Source organism: Musca domestica, unplaced genomic scaffold (assembly GCF_030504385.1).
Source record: "Musca domestica strain aabys unplaced genomic scaffold, Musca_domestica.polishedcontigs.V.1.1 7, whole genome shotgun sequence".
NCBI lineage: Eukaryota > Metazoa > Arthropoda > Insecta > Diptera > Muscidae > Musca > Musca domestica.
Window position 1 is genome coordinate 19,147,526 of NW_026712383.1, and position 18,995 is coordinate 19,166,520.

The 18,995-nt window shown below is 36.5% G+C and overlaps 1 protein-coding gene across 1 annotated transcript in view; it reads left to right on the plus strand.

The window, feature by feature from the left end:
• Nucleotides 1–18,995, plus strand: part of LOC101894038 (neural cell adhesion molecule 1-B) — a 503,351-nt gene that overhangs the window by 388,301 nt on the left and 96,055 nt on the right. The window contains exon 10 of the mRNA XM_059129927.1: nucleotides 17,152–17,282. Within this exon, the coding sequence (XP_058985910.1) occupies nucleotides 17,152–17,282 (131 nt within the window). The remainder of the gene's footprint in view (nucleotides 1–17,151; nucleotides 17,283–18,995) is intronic.

The following is an 18,995-nucleotide window of genomic DNA, read 5'->3' on the forward strand; positions in this document are numbered from 1 at the left end:
AGGTGTCTGGATAGGAGGGGTAGTATCGAAGAGTGATACCCCTCGCAACAACAACTGTACCGAGTAAAGAGCACTGTAAGTTGCGTTTAATTTGTGTTAAGAAATATATCCAAATAAAATCAATTACTGCTTGGATAAGTCTTCTCTACCTTCATATCGACAGTATAATAACACTGCGTAACACAAAACATTAATTCAGGGAAAATCCAGCAGCATATGAGAGCAGAGCTTAAAAAGAAGACACGTGTTTTGGCGTTTTGAAAGTTTCCATCGAAAAGTAACAAAAATACCAAATTTTTTGAAAATTCCGGATTAATATTTCCTGAAATCTGTGCATCCTAGGTGTACAGTGTCTTCAAAAAATTTTAGAGAATGGTACTAGGATTATTTTTGAAAATTGTTGTGCTTAAAACGAAACCTTATGGTCCTGTTTAAAATATAAACCACCGCCCTTTACCAAGAAAAAACCAGTAAAGAAAGCCTTATAGTCAGGTAGGTCCGACTTTATGATACCATTTTGCTAATTTAGTAGAGCTCCGCATAACAATTAAAAGTTTTTATAAGAGAATTCAATCATACACGCTATGATTATAATTATAATTTAAAGTTCAAAGGACTAAATATGCCAAATCATTTGTATCTTTTAAATTCAGATTTGTATTGCCCATTTGCTGCACAATTATTTTGAAATCGGATAAAGATATATATCCAACTCGGAACCGATCTCGATAAAATTTGGCAAAGATATTTCTGAGCTGTATTTGATATATCTTCTCAAATATTGTTGTTACAGAGTGCATATTACGGCTGCGGAGGACAAAAATAACAAATCGGATGAACAATATATATGGGAGCTATAGCTATATCTGAACCGATCTTCACCAAATTTGACATACTAGGTTCCAGACTCAATTCGGTCGTAAGTGGCAAATTCCATCCCATTTGGACAAATATTAGACGTTTGGTGCACAATTACAAGTAAATCGGACAAAGTTATATATGGGAGCTATATCCAAATCTGAACCGATGCCGATAAAATTTAGTAAATATATTTCTGAGCTGTATTTGATATATCTTCTCAAATATTGTTGTTACCGAGTGCATATTACGGCTGCGGAGGACAAAAATAACAAATCGGATGAACAATATATATGGGAGCTATAGCTATATCTGAACCGATTTCGATCAAATTTGGCATGCTTATTTTCAGGTCGAATTTAGTTGTATGTGCAAAATTCCATACTATTCGGGCTGATACGTTTGGTGCGCAGTAAAAGGCAAATCGGACGAAGATATATATGGGAGCTATATCTCCATTTTGACCGATTATCTCCAATTTCAATAAGGTTCATCCTTGGACCAGACAAATAATTTGTGCAAAATTATATCTGGATAGGGCAATAAATGCGAACTTTGCTTTGTTTAAAAAAATGCATGGACAGGCGGACGGACGGACATGCATAAATCGACTCAGAATGTGATTCTATGCAGAACATAAAAAGGAATTATGGGTCTATCTCGTTTCCTTTTGTCTGTTACAAACAAATGCACAAGAAATGCACCACCTTGTGTTGTGAGGTATAAAAAGACCAATATTGCCAAAACAAAAAAAAATATATATTTTCTATTTATGTATTTATATCCTCCACCGTAGTATGAAGGTTTTATTAAATTTGTCATTCCATTTGTAACACCTCGAAATATACATTTTAGACTCCACAAAGCACATATGTATATTTGATCAGCATAAAATTCTATGTCGACTTAGCGATGTTTGTCTGTTTGACTGTAAGCCTTTAGAAATCACTATAGCTTCCGAACGAATTAAAGTAGGTTGAAAATTTTACTCAAATATATGTTTGGTCTGCAGGACATTTGGTATTTAAACGGACTATATAGGTCCACTTTTGGGTATAGTCCCAATATAACTGTACTTCCCTTTATTCAGATTTTTTATGTTTTTTGCGACATTGTTCATCGGAATCGTTTAAAATTTCTTAATGTTAGTTAGTTGTTAATGGGTACTACAGAAACCTATTTATGAAGATTCAGGACTTCATATAGCCCCTAAATATGGGCACCTCTCCATATTCGGTACTTTCATGATTTTAGCGACATTATTCACCGGAATTGTTTCATATTTCGTATTTAAAGTTCATAATGGATTCTACAGCTTATGATAGAAAGTTGCCTGTGCTGGTCTACGTCTTCCTATAGCCCCTACATAACTGTACCCCCCAATTCTCGGTATTTTGATCATTATTCACCGGAGTAGTTTCAAATTACGTATTTAGAATTATTTAATGAGAAGTGCAGTCTGTGACAGTAAATTGCCTGTGCAGGTCCAAGTCCTCGTATAGGTCCCATATATCAATACCTCCCTATAATCGGTATTATGACGATTTTAGGTTCAACACTCATCGAAATTGTTTGAGATGTCGTACTTGAAGTTCCCAATGGACACTACAACATATGTCAGGTCTAGGTCTAGATCTTCGTATACCCCTTTAAATATCGGTATCTGCCTATATTCCGTATAATGATGATGTGAGCGAAGTTATTCATAGGAATAGTTTCAAATTTTGTAGTTGCAGTCCATAACGGGTATTATAGTCTTTGATAGTAAATTTTCTACGCATGTCCACGTTTTCATATAGCCCCATACTACGGTACCTCCCCACATTCAGAATTTGGCTGATTTCAGCAACACTATTCCCCGGAATTATTTCAAATTTTGAATTTGAAGTTCGTAATGGGTACTACAGCCTGTGACATAAAAATGTCTATGCACGTCCACGTCTTCGTACCAATAAAATAACCGAAAATATTTCCTAATGTGTTTAAACATATTTTCTCTCTCACAAAGCATCATCTTAAACCCAGTAAGAAAAAGTCAAAAGTCGGACGAGGCCGACTATATGATACCCTACACCACTATGCATATTTAGTAGAGCTCCCGTAACAAAATAATTTTTTTGAGGTAGATCATACCACCCAACATTTCGCCTTAGAGCAGGATATATATCTAATTCTGAATTGGTTTTACTGAATTTGTAGGAAACATTTTAATCTTTTATACTAAATAACCTTGCTATAGAGTGGATAAAATATCGTTCGAGAAGTATTATATTAAAAAAATATGTTTCGGATCCAAGTTCCACAAAATGGAAACGTACGTCCCGAAATTCACTCCTTTTGGGCTGATATTAGTCATTATTTGCACAGTGAATCTAAAATCGGATTAAGGATATATATGGATAGCTCCTATCCGAATCTTAGCCGCTCTTTATAAAATTTGGCATAGGAATTTCCAAGCTCTATAATATGTTTAGTACCAAATATCATTGTTGTCGAATGGATATTACGAATGTGAGGTACTTAAACACAAAATCGGATGAAGCATATACATGGGAGCTGTAGCTATATCTTAACCGATTTTCACTAAATTTAATGTACCTGCTTCTAGATTGATTTCGGTGGGATATGCCAAAATTCACGACATTTGGACTTATATTGGTTATTTTGGGGCACAATTAACCCGAAATCGGTTGAGATGTATATGGGAGCTATATCTAAATCCGAACTGATTTTGACAAAATTCGACACACTTATTTTAGAGCTATATCTGATATCTTGTATTAAAGATGGAATGCATATTACGTGTGTGAGGGACTTTAAACCGCAAATCGGATAAAACATATATATGGGAGCTATAGCTATATCGGAAGCGATTTTCAGTGGCTTGTACTAAAATTCAGGAAATAAGGACTTATATTGGCCATTTGGTGTAGAAATTGGTTGAAGATATATGAATATTTAAAAATATTCTTCATCTAATTTTTTTAAAAATCGCCAAAGAAAAGAATAATAGTTTTTCTGAAAAATACATTCATATTTATGTACTGAAAGTGAAAATGAAGTCTTTGCTTTTGTTACTCTTAATTTAACACGTATTCAATTCATGTCAAAATCTCGCTTTATATTTTATTATTTGGAGAAAGTGTTAAAATAAAAATTATTCTACATTAAGTTTCATTGGGAGTCTCTGAACAAAAGAAATTTGTATACCTTATATCTATCAAAAAATTAGATTTTTTTTCAATTCTCTGCAAGTTTATTTATAATTTCACTGTGCAATAGCCAGTCTGAATTATAGTAAATGCCAAGTAGACTCCATAGTACTTGTTTATAGATCAGAGCTTTAAAGGGGTCCTATGTTCCTCGGTGAAATGTTGTTAAGACTCTCATATAATTTTTACAAAACACAAAGGGACTGGATTTTCCCAGTAACTATTAAAAAATCTGAATTTTGTCGCACTTTGTAATTTTGACAAATTACCAGATAATTAATATTTAAGAACTGAATTCATTTTAGGCTTAACAGCACATTTTATGCAAAAAATTGGTTTCTTAGGAATTTCAATAGGTTCTCATAAGAACCACCTCAACTAAAAAAACAAACAAAAATCTGTAAAAATATTTAAATCATTTACAGATAACTCAAACACGCCTCCTTGCTCTTTGAAATCTGGTTTGAGTTGGTAAACTTCAAGCAACCATAACAGCTGAAGCCATTGAACAAATTTGTTGGCTAATTAGCATAGATTTCGAACAATCAATATTTATGGGTTGAATAGAAGCAGGCAAAAAGTTTTTCTTTTCAGTATTTTTGAAATCACTGCTAATTGCTTTGAAAACTTCAAAAACAAATCCGACGTTAACTCGCTGAATAAATATTAAACCCTTGCTAGTGTAAATGGCGGCGAGTGTGTAGGTGGGGCGGTTTCTTGTAAGAAAAACAAAATATGGTCAATATGTGGATTTTCTGGCCAAAATGATTAATAAAAACCAATATATAGATTTATATTACTCGCAAAAGACGGTGAATAATCTCAGAATCTACTACATTTTGACGTGGATTCCCATTAGTCTTTAATTCTTGATTTTTTATTCAAATGTTTGGAATTTTTGGATTAAGATTCAATTTTTTGAATATAGTTTTTTTTTGCCAATATTACAAATAAAAATTTGAAAAATTTTTTGGTCGAACATCTTTACTCTTGAGGGGTCAATAAACGAGTATTTTTGACCGTTTTCTACAAAATTATTTGTCATGTAATTTTAATATCGGTCTGAGAATACATCAAACCCCAAATTTTTTCAGCAATTTGTGTTCAATATAAATACATTTCAGGGTTAAAGTCGTTCTAGTTATGAGTTAATACCAAATTCGCCCACAAAACCTCGTTTTACAAGTTTGGCAAATAATCTTTATTCAAGTCACCAAAAACTAAATTGATGAATAAATAAAAAATAGAAGAATTACCGAAAAATAAATAAATAATTTCCATTTTGGACAGTGATATTATAGGAAAATATGCAGTGCATTCGGAAATAGTGCTATTTTTTTTTCAAAAATACAATTTTATTTTGTTCAGATACATCCACTGTTGTTTTATTTAGAATATATATTTTCAAAAAAATACCTAAAATGCAAGGATCCATGCCTAAAATGCGAGGATTGACAGAAATCTTTATCCGAAAATTTAAAAAAAGACCTATAGGGGGAGTAATTTCGCCCTCTCACGCGTTCCTTCTATATTTAGCTCTACTTTCAAGTTTACTGAGTTTTTCCTCGAATTAGTTTTGTGTTGCGCAGTGTTATTAGCAATTCTTATTAATATTGTTATAATTGAATATTGAAGGCTTTTCGTATGTTGTGTTTCGTACCCAGTCTGTGGAAAGAGGTAACGCTGAAATATATTCCCAATGCCGGGGGACATAGTCACACATTACCCAAAGACCACAGACTGATTAGCATATCTTCTTTTCTGAAGAAGATCTGATAAAGGTTTTTGGACCTGTAAATTCGTTTGAATTTAAATTTTAATATAATAAGTAATCGCAACACGCCTATGTCAGGGATAGGTCTATGGAGACAGCCCTACACGAAGCTGTCGGCTACATTGAGGAAAAATATGGAAAAGTTTTGCAGCTTTCCTTGATATAGAGGAATCTTTTGTCAAAGTGAAGCTAGATCCCTAATGCTCTTCGTGGCTCTAGTATTTCCTCTATCCTGATCGAATGGATTGACTGAATTCTACGAAGCGAATTAATAATTTGCAACTTAGGCGAGAGTTACATTACCAAAACTGTCAGCAAAGGGACATCGAAAGGAGGAGTTCTCACACCCCTGCTTTGGTTTCTGGTGATTAACGAAATACTTGTGAGTTTCGAGTAGGTTGGAATAAAGGCAGTTACAAATGCCGATGGCCCAGTAATGCTGATATGTGGTAGATTTCCAATTTTTCTGAACTAATGCTAAGTGCACAGGCAGTTGTCTGGTTGGGTCCTTGATAATGTCGAGGAGTACTAAAAAGAACCAAATTTCACTCTATGCATGCAGAAAAATCATATGGAACAGCTGGGGGCTTAAAACACAAGTCGCTCACTGGATATATGTCACAGCAGTCTTACCTGTTCTGACATATGGGTGGCTGGTCTTCTTCAAAATAACCTCAGTGCAGAGAACAGCGTCCCCACTGTCAACCGAAGCTATAAAGTGCACTTCAGCAGCAAGGAGTGCGCTGAGACTACGGAAAGTTGGAGGATGGCACGTTTGGTCATACACGAATCCTGGACATACCTATTATTAGTAGGTGAAGGAAATAGAACAAGTGATTACATGCCCACCTATTTCGACTTCAATTACAATAATGTTACTATACCTGACAGTAATGTCTGGACTGGCGGTGAACTTTCTCTGGACGGTTTATACAGACGGCTACAAGATTGGTGAAGGCATCGGAACTGCCTTATTCCCTCCACCATATATAGAATGGAGGGTATATTAAGTTCGTCATTCCGTTTGTAACTCATCGAAATAATAATTTTAGACCCAACAAAGTATATATATTCTTGATCAGCACAAAATTCTAATACGATTTAGCTGCTGTCCGTCCGTCTGTCGTTCTGTTGTAATCACGCTAGAGTCAAATCGAATAAAGATGGGAAGCTAAAATTTTACACCGATCTGTCTTTTGTCTTCAGGCAGGTCAAGTTCGAAGATTGGTTATATCTGTTCATGATATCGTATAGCCCCCATATAAGGTACCCCCCTCTGAGTACATAACCCCTTGATAAAGCATTGTCTATATAGGTCCATGATATCGCATATATCTCTTATAACTGGTCCTCCCGATGTTCGGTATTTTGATAATTTTAGCCAATTTTTTTAATGGAATTGTCTGAAATTCTACACAAGGAGTTCCTTCTGAGCACTTAACCCCTTGAAAGAGCATTGTCTATATAGGTCCACGATATCGCATATATCTCTTATAACAGGTCCTCCCGACGTTCGGTATTTTGATGATTTTAGCCACATGATTTAATGGAATTGTCTCATATTCTACACAAGGAGTTCTCTGTGAGTATTTTACCCCCTGAAAGAGAATTGTCTATATAGGTCCACAACATCGTACAGCCTCCATACAATCGAACCTACCGATATTCGGTATTTTGAAGATTTTAGCCATATTTTTCAATAGAATCGGCTCAAAATCTACACAAGGAGTTCCTTCGGAGTACTTAACCCCTTGAAAGAGAATTGTCTATATAGGTCCACAACATCGCACAGCCTCTATACAATCGAACCTACCGATATTCGGTATTTTGATGATTTTAGTAACATTTTTCAATGGAATTGTCTGAAATTCTACACAAGGAGTTCCTTCGGAGTACTTAACCCCCTGAAAGAGAATTGTCTATATAGTTCCACGATATCGTATAACCCCCATACAATGATGCGCACTGATATTCGGTATTTTGATGCTTTTAGCCACATTTTTCAATGGAATTGGCTCAAAATCTACACAAGGAGTTCCTTTGGAGTACTTAACCCCCTGAAGGAGAATTGTGTATCGTATAGCCCCCATTTAATGGTGCCCACTGATATTCGGTGTTTTGATGATTTTAGCCACATTTTTCAATGAAATTGGCTCAAAATGCAGCCAATGGAGTTCCTTTTGAGTACTTAACCCCCTGAAAGATAATTGTCCAGTATTTGTCCAGGATTTTTGCGACATTATTCACTGGAATTGCGTCAATTTTCGTATTTGAAGTTCGAAATCGTTTCTTCCGCATATGACAAAAAATTACTTATCCAGCACCACATCTTCGAATAGCCCCCATATAAAGATATTCATTCGAGAGGTATTTTTTACGGATTTTTTTTTAAATCGTTAAGTTTCTTCCGAATGGTGGAGGGTATAAAAAGTTCGGCCCAGAACTTAGGTGCTTTTTACTTTTTTCTCTTTTTCCGTACTTTATTTATCCAATCCTTTATTTATTTTCCGTACTTTATTTATCCAATGAATAACACAGCAGACTAAAGGGTTTCCAATGAAGCAGTTTCCGAATCCATATAGCCGCCCATCCTTAAAGCATAATATTTATTATTGAAAATTCTGGCTGTCCGTGGAGCAGATGAGAGAGGGAGAAGACCTTATATGGTCTATTAATTTTTTGAAAATTAGGAAATAGTATGTCATTTAGGTTGATAGCAGAAAGATATGTTATTTTGTGCGGAAGATAAGAAAAAAGTGAATCATTTTTTTTCCATTTTAACATTTGACCTAAAAAAATATTTTTGTATGAGCCGGATTTGAAGTACCTCTGATAAACCAATATTCGAAAATTTTTAACTTTTGTCCCGGACGTGCCAAGAAAGTGAAGTCGTATTATCTATCTTCGAACCAGATCTGATTTTGCTAGAAATTTTGAGGAATTACCAAATTCGAAAATTCAAGAAGGTATTTGAGAACTATCAGGAACACCAGTCAAACAGACATGCAGGTCTGAACGAAGCACGGGCATCGCTAGAACGAGTCTCTATATCTTGATACAATTTATATCGAAAAATAAATAAAAGAAGTCAAATCGTTATGTCAGTGAGTAAGGCCGCATTCTAAAAAAATGGCAACCCTAAATGGAAAACCATGCCAAACAAAATATGGAAATTATGGTTATCATATTTTTTGTGTACAAACAACAACTAGCCGCTTGTTATGATTAATACTTAAATGCTACCCACACAAACCCGCCAGCCTTAAAGATCAAAGTAAAAGGCAGAAGGCGCAATTACTCAATACTTTTTCTCCAGCTAATTGCCGAAAACAATAAATGCCTATGGCGTTGCAGAAATAGGAACTAAACAAACAACAACAAGAACAACAGCAGCAGCAAAAAAAGCCAATGGAATGATTTGAAGCCATTTGCCAAATGTATTGGTGTTTACTTTTGCTTTCCGTTCTGTTTGGGAGAGGGGGAGGTGAAATACGCAATTGTTCAATGCGTTGGAGAAAAACCACAGCAACCAGCCAGCCAGCCACATTTTGTATGGGCAATGAAAAGAGTAGAACTTTCTTTGCAGCCAAACCAACACAAAGCAATCGACCAGCCTTAACAACAACAACAACAAAACAAGCTGGCAATAATACAAAACTGGAACGAAACAAGTCTTTAGGTTCACAGCAGCAGAAGCAGCGGCACTACCAGTAAAAGGCGGAAAGCCCAATAACGCCTTGGTTGCTGTGAATTAAAACCAATAATTCAAGACGGTGCCACCAAGCAATGCCAGCAGTTATACCTTGGATATTTGTTCTTATTCTTCGGCGTAGTTGTAGTTATTCGTGTTGTTGCTGTTGTTCTCGTAGGACGAAGAAATAAATTGGTTTTTGGCTTCAATGTCCTTTATCATTTCCTTTGTGGTGGTAACTGGCCTGGCATACAGCTGCCTTTTGAATGGAGTTATAAATGTTAATCATTGCTGGGAATGTAAAAAAAAAAACACACACACACAAATTGTAATGTATTGGACAGGAAAGGCATAAGACCCACCGGCAGAGATATTAAGCCAGAGAAACCACAATAAACAAGGCTTATGCCTCAAGAAGATTTAAGAAAAAAAAAAAGCCAAAACAAAGATAAAGGCAATCAAACCGAAGCGGAGGCGAATTGAAGAAATTACAGAACCAAAAAAAAAACCAGAGACAGTTGGCGGTTTCCGAATTTACAAAAGAATATTTTCATGATAACCACAATACGATTTAAACATCCTTTCGGCCCCTTTAATTTTCGTTGGTGATTTTCTTTCGGCTTTCGGCTTAACTAATTTCTTGCACGTGTTACTTTCTTAGCGCTTAGTTTGAAAAGAGTTCACGCTATTTGCCTTTGATTTATTTGCCTTTAGATATTTGTCATGCCTAACAGAAATGCGTGCAAACTCTTGGAGAAAAGGCTTTAAAGTTGAAGAGAATTATAATGGCAATGGGGGAATAACAAATAAGCAAAACCGAAATTTCTATCCAGACATGAATTGTTATACCCCCCAGCCATGTGGCCATCTGTGGTAGAGATGGTATACAGGGTGAGATGAAAAATCTGCAGCCAACTTCAGTCTGCTGTCATTTCTAACATATCGCAATATTCCATTCGGCAAATTTGAAATATGTGCTCGGGGTAAAGCCATTAAAATTACAACAAGTAAAAAATATGTAAGTTCGGCCGGGCCGAACCATTTGATACAAACTTGGCAATTTTCAAAAAATTAAAAGCCATAAAAAATTCTGTTAAAATCTTAAATATACCGAATTAAGCCGTATATTAGGGTCTATACGACGAGGAGGACCTGCATACGCAACTTTTGTCATAAGCCTGCACAGACAATTTTCTAGCATAGGCTGTAGTATCCATTACGAACTTCAAATACACAATTTGAAATAATTATGGTAAATAATGTCGCTAAAATCACCGTATATCGGGGGTACCGTTATATGGGGGCTATACGAAGACGTGGACCTGCACGGACAATTTTCTGTCACGGACTGTAATATGCGAGCTTCAAATGCGAAATTTTAAATAATTCCGGTCAATAATGTCGCTAAAATCATTAAAATACCGAATATCAGGGGTATCGTTATATGGGGGCTATACGAAGACGTGGACATGCACGGACAATTTTCTGTCATAAGCTGCAGAATTCATTACGAACTACACTTACCAAATTTTAAGTAGTTCAGGTAAATAATGTCTCTGAAATCATCAAAATACCGCAAATCGGGAGGTTCCGTTGTATGAGGGCTATAGGAAGATGTGAACCTACATGGCCCATTTTCAATAGCAAAAGTCCTGCAGACATAATACACATTTATCAACATACTTCATTTCGTTCGGAAGCTAGAGTGATTTCCACAGACAGATAGATGGACGGACATCGCTAAATCGACATAGGATTTTATGCTGATCAAGAATATATATACCTTGTGGGGCTTAAAATGTATATTTCGAGGTATTACAAATGGAATGACAAACTTAATATACCCTCCATACTATGGTGGAGGGTATAAAAAGTGCAAAAATAGACTCAAAAGAGCTAAAGAGTTGCTTCGCTTGGCCGAAAGTGGTGAATTGCCGAATTTGGTTTTCTCCGATGAAAAATCATTCGTTGTCCAGCAGTTTGTAAACAAACAAAATGATCGTGTTTACTTGCCAAAGAGGTCAGCTGAAAATGTGCAACTTCGGTTTGCCTCCAGAACTCAAGCGCCGGCCATGGTAATGGTGTTGGCCGCCATAGCCGACCGTGACATCAGAATAAATGTCGAATATTATCTCGAAAATATCCTGGAGGATGTAGTAAAGACCTTGGACATTCCCACAGGACTTAGCACCATCGCACTCAGCACGCGCCTCCCAAGAATAGTTACAAAATGAGGTTCCTCGCTTCATTTCCAGCGCACGGTGGCCACCAAAATCTCCGGATACCAATCCGTTGGACTATTGTGTCTGGAGCATTGTGGAAAGCAAGGTTGGCACTAAAAAATACCAAAGTGTCGATCACTTCAAGCAAGCGCTTTGCCGGGAATGGGCCAAAATACCGCAGAGCAACATTCGGGCAGCGTGTGACGGTTTTATTAGCCGTTTGAAGGCTATAATTCGTGCTAAAAGTGACCAATTCGAATAAGTCTAAACTTATTTTAAAATTTGATGCTATGTCCGAACTTTTTTGCTTTCATTCAATAAAATGTAAAAAAATGTAAAAATTATGGCGTTTTCTGCAGTTTTTTTATCTCACCCTGTATATCATATGATCCGGCCAAAACGTGCCTCATCGACAAATAGGACTAGGTCTCCTTGGACAAAATCCATTTCATAACATTTGGAGTCGATCTGTCAGTCTGGCTGTCTGGTGCGTACAATAACTCGATACTCGTATCCGATTCGGTCCAAACTTGGTACATCGTAAAGGTCCCACAAAAGGTCGTAATTTTCAAAAATTAAAAAGAAAGACATTTTACTGCACAGAAATGGAAATTATAATCCAATTTGGATCCGCATTTGCAAATTCTAGTAATTGCATCAGTTCTAGGTCAGGTACGAAAATGTACAATGTCGGTCCACATCATCAAGTAAATCTCCCATAAATGGTCAACATTTTGAATAAATATAGCTCCTATAAAATGTGATAGTTTTATTAACCCAAAGTCTGGTTTGAAGATGGATGGAGGGCACCCATATAGCCCACCTTTTGGTACCTCCCACAGAGGTTCAAAATTTAAATATCCATGAAATTCATAAAGAGCGAAATTGACGTCCGATTCCATTCAAACTTGGTACATCTCAATACTTCCATCAACAAGATATGTTATAAAGATGGTAGAGATCGGTACCTGCCCCACAAAGGTTCAAAGTTTTGAATAACCAAAACGACTATAAAATCCGAAATGAGCATCCGGTTCTCTTCATATTTCACACATCCCATTACTTCTACTAACACAAGATTTGCTATGAAGATGGAATATATCGGTACACTGCTTCTGCTACCTCCCCCATAGAGGGTCATCGTTTTAAATATCCATGAAGCTCATAAAGAGCGAAATTGACTTCCGATTTCACTCAGACTTGGTACATCTCAATACTTCCATCAACACGAGATATGTTATAAATATGGTAGAGATCGAATCATTCCTTGTGGTACCTGCCCCACAAATGCTCAAAATTTTGAATAACCAAAATGACTATAAAATCCGAAATAAGCATCCGGTTCTCTTCATATTTCACACATCTCATTACTTCTACTAATACAAGCTATGTAATGAACATGGAATATATCGGTCCACTCCTTCTGGTACCTCAAATTTTGAATATGAATCTATGAAGCTCATAAAATCCGAAATTAACATCCGATTCCATATAGACTTGGTAATTTTCAATCTTTCCAACAACACCAGATCTGTTATATAGGGTTGAAGATTTGGAAAAAAGGAACACTCAAAGAAAGTGAACTCTCTTCAAATTTCACACATACAGACATCTTTGCTAACGCAAGATCTGTTGAGAAAATGATATATATCTGCGAACCACTTCTGGTAAATCACCCACAAAGTTGCAATTTTCAATACTTTTATCTGTCATAACTCGCGAAACAAGTAAGCGATTCTTTACAACTTTCTGTATCTAAATATTTTTCTCAACCAAAAACCTGAAATGAATATGGAACTTATGATTTCACATAAAATTGAAGGTAGATTCGATGGATATTATGAGTTACTTAAATGTTTTTTTCCAACTAGCCCATATATCAATAAGATCCAATGTTTAAAAAAATCACTTCAAATTGAGTTCAAAAATCCTTTGATGTCTGTTTGCTTTTTTCTCCACTTTCTAAAGTTCCTCATCTATTACGAAAAAGTTCTTAGCGGGCGAACCCAATGAGGAAGTGTACATTTTTCAGCGACAGCAAAAAAATACAGCCAACAACCATGAAATAGGACACCAAAGTTTAAAACACGCATAAGCATGCAGAAGACACAGACACAGCAACACCAATCATCTAAATGAGTGCTAGTGACAGTTTAAATGCCGCTGACACCATGACAAAGCGAAGTAGAGGATGGATGGAATGAAAAAAAGTGGCGTAGATTGGATGATGGTGTTGAAGCTGGTGTTGTTACGTTTGTCTCATTAAAATTCACTTAAATAAACGCACAAATGTTAGACGCTCATTATTTTTTCATTTATTCATTTGTTGTGCGAAAGTTGCTCGCTATCTTCTTTCTTCCTTTGCTTAACGCTAAGTTATTTGTGTTACCAACGCAATGGAAACTTGTAACACACGTTTCAGTTTATTGGTTGAAGTCATTTTTTCTTTATATTTTGCTTTGTGATAGAAAATTCCCTTTTAGAAGCTGCGAGATTTCTTTTTCTTTTCAAGGAGGAGGGGAGGATGTGGTATTCCTAAAGAGGGGGCTATAGGGGAAGCCACTGCAAAAAAATTAACACAAAATGTAAAAAATGTGACCGAATTTACATTTTTAGTGCACATAGAGATTTCTGCCGTAATTATTTAAGCCAATTTAAATAAAATCGGAGAGGGGTCAGGAAATCGGAAAACTATAATACCTCTGAATTTCAATTTTTTTTTTTTTGTAAATTCATTCTAATGTGCGTTTAAGCGCTTAAATATTTATTTCAAAAGAAAAATTGTAAAATCTAGACGGCTTTTTGATTTAATTCACGTTGGGCGCCACAGAAATACAATATCGAGCATTTTGTGTTTTTTACAATACAACGAGTTATTTGTGCCTATAGAAACTCACTAGGCTCCAGCTCATCGAAATAGACTCCCTATGACACAGTTCATCGGAGTAGACTTCCAAATTTTTGGAGTATCGCAAAAAAAAAAAGAACAAATTAATTTAACTTACGTTGGGCGCCACCGGAAATTGATTTTTTTTTACTTGGCGGACTTAAGCTCTTCGAAATAGAATTTATGTCGCCTCCTTAGGCTTCAGCTCATTAAAACAGGCTGTGTTTCAATTCTAGCTTCTCTAAATAGACTCCATGGACTCCAACGGGTCTAAACTGGACTCCAACTTATTTTAATAGACTACCTGGAATTTAGTTGTCGAAATAGAGACCAAGAGCTTCAGGTTGTTGAAATAGACTCCCTGGTATAAGCTTGTCAAAATAGTCCCACTGGGCTATGTTGGTCTAAGCAAACTCTCTGTGTTCCAGCTGGTCTAAATAGGATCCCTGATATCTAGTTGATCTAAATAGACTTCCTGAGATAAAGCTGGTAAATCGAGTTCATAGGCTTCAGATCGTTAACGCAGCTTCCCTGCTCGTATGTTTACCTAAATAGACTCCCTGAGTTCCAGCTGGTCTGAATTCGCTCCCTGGGCTCTACCTTATCTAAATAGACTTCTTGGGATCCATAGAGTCCCTGGGCTTCAGGTCGTCGAAATAGACTCCCTAAGTTTAAGGTTGTCAAAATAGCATCAAACTATTTCTCCATGGGTTCCAGTTCGTCGAAATAGATTTCCTGGGCCACAGCTCTTCTTTATGCATTTCCTGGGCGTAAGCTGGTCTAAATAGACTTTCATCAAAATAGGCTCCCTAGACTCTAGCTGGGTTTTATAGACACCCTGGACTTATAGAATCTCTGGGATCCAGATGGTCTAAATTTTGCTTCCCGGGCTGCAACTGGTCTAAATAGTTTGCCGGGAATCAAGCTGGAGTAAAAATACTACATAGCTGGTACAGCTGGTCCAAATAGACTTTCATGAACTCTATCTGGTCTTTATAGGTGACTTGCGCTCCAAACGGTCTAAATATACTACATAGGATCCAGTTGGTTTAAGTATGCTGTCTGAGCTACATGTCGTCTAATATACTCCAGAGGGTGCTAGCTCGTCTAAATACACCCCTTGACCGTAAATTGGTCTTAAAAGACTTCCAGATCGTCAGCTCATCGGAATTAACTCCCTGTGTTTTATCTCGTCTAGAGCGACTGTCCTAGCCTATGCTTATCTGCAGCGACTCCCTAGGTCTCCCGGCTCCCTGAGCTCCAGATCTTTTATATCGACTCCTTCCTCTGCTCTAGCTCGTTTACAAAGACTAGCAGACGCAGAGCTCATCTAAAGAGACTGTCTGTCCTTTCACTTCGCCCATGAAGACTCCCTGCCCGTTTAGCTCTGTAGAATACCCATTTGTGCTTCTGATTTTCTTTTCAGTACATATGTGGATACGACCTCGGCCTTAAACCCATCTTTGGAGACTCCAAAGTCTCCCAGCTCATCTTATTTTTTCCTAGGCCCATTAGCTCGCCTATAAAGACTCGTCTGGCCTTCAGCCTATAAAGATTCGTATATCCTGCAAAGTCGATTATAAATTCCAAAACCTCGTCTATATAGATTTCCTGATCCATCAGCTATGCCTATAGAGAATCCAAGGCCAGCGGCTCTTCTAATATAATCATCACTTTCTTCCGTTTTTCAAGACTAACTCAGTCCGTTTATAAAAACTTCTTTGAGCCCTCTTCATCTCGTTGTTTACAAAGAATGCCTTTGATTTGTCTTTAAAGATTATCTTCAGTTTTTCTGTATTTTTTTTTTTTTTTGTTTCAAATTTGATTTCCTCTGACGCTATGGAATCCCCCACAACTCGTACTCCCTTCCACCCATTGCCCACATCCTGTACATACCCATACTAAGTTTTTACAACATCCGTCTTTTTGTGTCATAGCACAATTATTTTGTGCCACTGCTTAAGAGAATTGTAGGCCGATGACAGGACGAGAGGCGAGGATGAGAAGTACCTCATTCCTCGAAACCAAGAGAAAAAATGCCGGTTTTGGCCAAAAGCAGTTGTAGGACTTGCGTACAGACAAACAAGTAACCAAGATTAGTTGGAAACGGAAGTTGGTTAAGTAAAAGTTTACAGTTTCGGTTTTGTTGTCTTTTGTGTTTGCGAAACTTTTGAGCAAACGCTTGACAAACTTCGCGAACAAAAAACAACAATAACCAACTAGCTGACACTGATGGTTGCGATGACAATGTTTTGATAATGGCGGGGCGTTGGAGCCATACTGATTCCGGTTAAAGATAACAATCATAATGAAGATGATGATGGCCCGGTACATGGTGATGTTGTTGGCATTTTTTGAAGCTGGTATTTTGGGCTATTGATTCTTGTCAAGTGGAGGTGGCAAGGTGGGGAAAAGTGGTTTCCGATTTCTTAAGTTCATGATGATGCTTGTAGAATATTAAAAATTTCCTTTCAATTTTTCTGTTTTGTTTCTGTTTTTCTTTGCAGATCCACCTTTGGTTACCTTGCGCCTGGGCTCAACACTTTCACCCGATGACATTAAAGAAGGTGACGATGTCTATTTTGAGTGTCACGTACAATCGAATCCTCAATGGCGTAAACTTTTATGGCTCCATAATGTAAGTACTTGATAGCATTTGCAAAATTGCTGCTGCGTGTTTTCACTTTCCATGGCGTGGCTCTGTAAAAGATTAACCCCTCCTCCATAGCTTCTCTTTAAAATTCAATTATAAAAATGGTTTAGCATTGAAAAAATAAAAACTAAACGGGGGAGTAAGAAATGCCATTGCCACAAAACGTTTTATTCATTAAATACAGATTTTGTTGAATAAAGTTTTGTATTTGACGGACAAGCTTTGATATCACTTTAAGGGATTTTAGAGGTTATTATACTTTTTTTAACAGTGAGGAATGTTGGAAGACCAGTTTAGGGAAAATTTTGTGTTGAATTTTCTATCAATTTGTTTAATATTAAAGTCATTTTTTCAAAAGATCCACGTTGGGCGCTATTTGATTTAAAACAACGGTTATTGGAACATTTATATCAAGTTGAAAGACTTGAATTTGAACTTTCCAAATTTTTTGAGGTTTATAACCTGCGTTGGGCGCCAGTTAGAGTCTGTTTAAGTTTTTAAATATATAGCGAGCTTTTAGTACTAATACTAAGAGGTTTTGGAGAATAGTATGGAATTTTGCATACAACCAAATTAGGCCTGAAAATAAGTATGCCAAATTTGATCAAATCGGTTCAAATATAGCTATAGCTCCTATATATATTGCTCATCCGCAGCCGTAATATGCACTCTGTAACAACAATATTTGGGGAAACATATCAAATACAGCTCAGAAATACATTTGCTAAATTTTATCGAGATCGGCTCAGATTTTGGATATAGCTTCCATATATATCTTCGTCCGATTTACCTTTTATTGTGCACCAAAAGTCTAATATTTGTCCAAATGGGATGGAATTCGACACATACGACCGAATTGAGTCTAGAAGGTAGTATGCCAAATTTGGTGGAGATCGGTTCAGATATAGCTATTGCTCCCATATATATTGTTCATCCAACTTGTTGTATTTGTTGCCCACAGCCGTAATATGCAATCCGTAACAACGATATTCAGGGAAATATATCAAATGCAGCTCAGAAATATCTTTGCCAAATTTTATCGAGATCGGTTCAGATTTGGATATAGCTCCCATATATAACTTCGTCCGATTTACATTTTATTGTGCACCAAACGTCTAATAGTTGCCCAAATGGGATGGAATTTGGCACATACGATCGAATTGAGTTTAGAAGGTAGTATGCCAAATTTGGTGATGATCGGTTCAGATATAGCTATAGCTCCCATATATATTGTTCATCCGATTTGTTGTATTTGTTACCCACACCCGTAATATGCACTCCGTAACAACGATATTCAGGGAAATATATCAAATACAGCTCAGAAATATCTTTGCCAAATTTTATCGAGATCGGTTCAGCTTTTGGATATAGCTCCCATATATCTTTATCTGATTTCAAATTAATTTTGCGCCAAATGGGCATAGTTAGTTCTTTGAATTTTAAATTATAATTATAATCATAGGGTGTATGATTGAATTCTCCCATAAAAACTTTTAATTCTTATGTGGAGCTCAACTAAATTAGCAAGTGGTGTAGGGTACCATAAAATCGGCCCCGCCCGACTTTAGGACTTTCTTTACTGGTTTGGAGTTTCACGTTGGGCGCCATTGAAATTCGAAGCATATCAATATTCATCATCGTTAAAACAGTTTCTGTAACACTTATATCAGATTACAAGTCTTAAATCGGACTTAATGT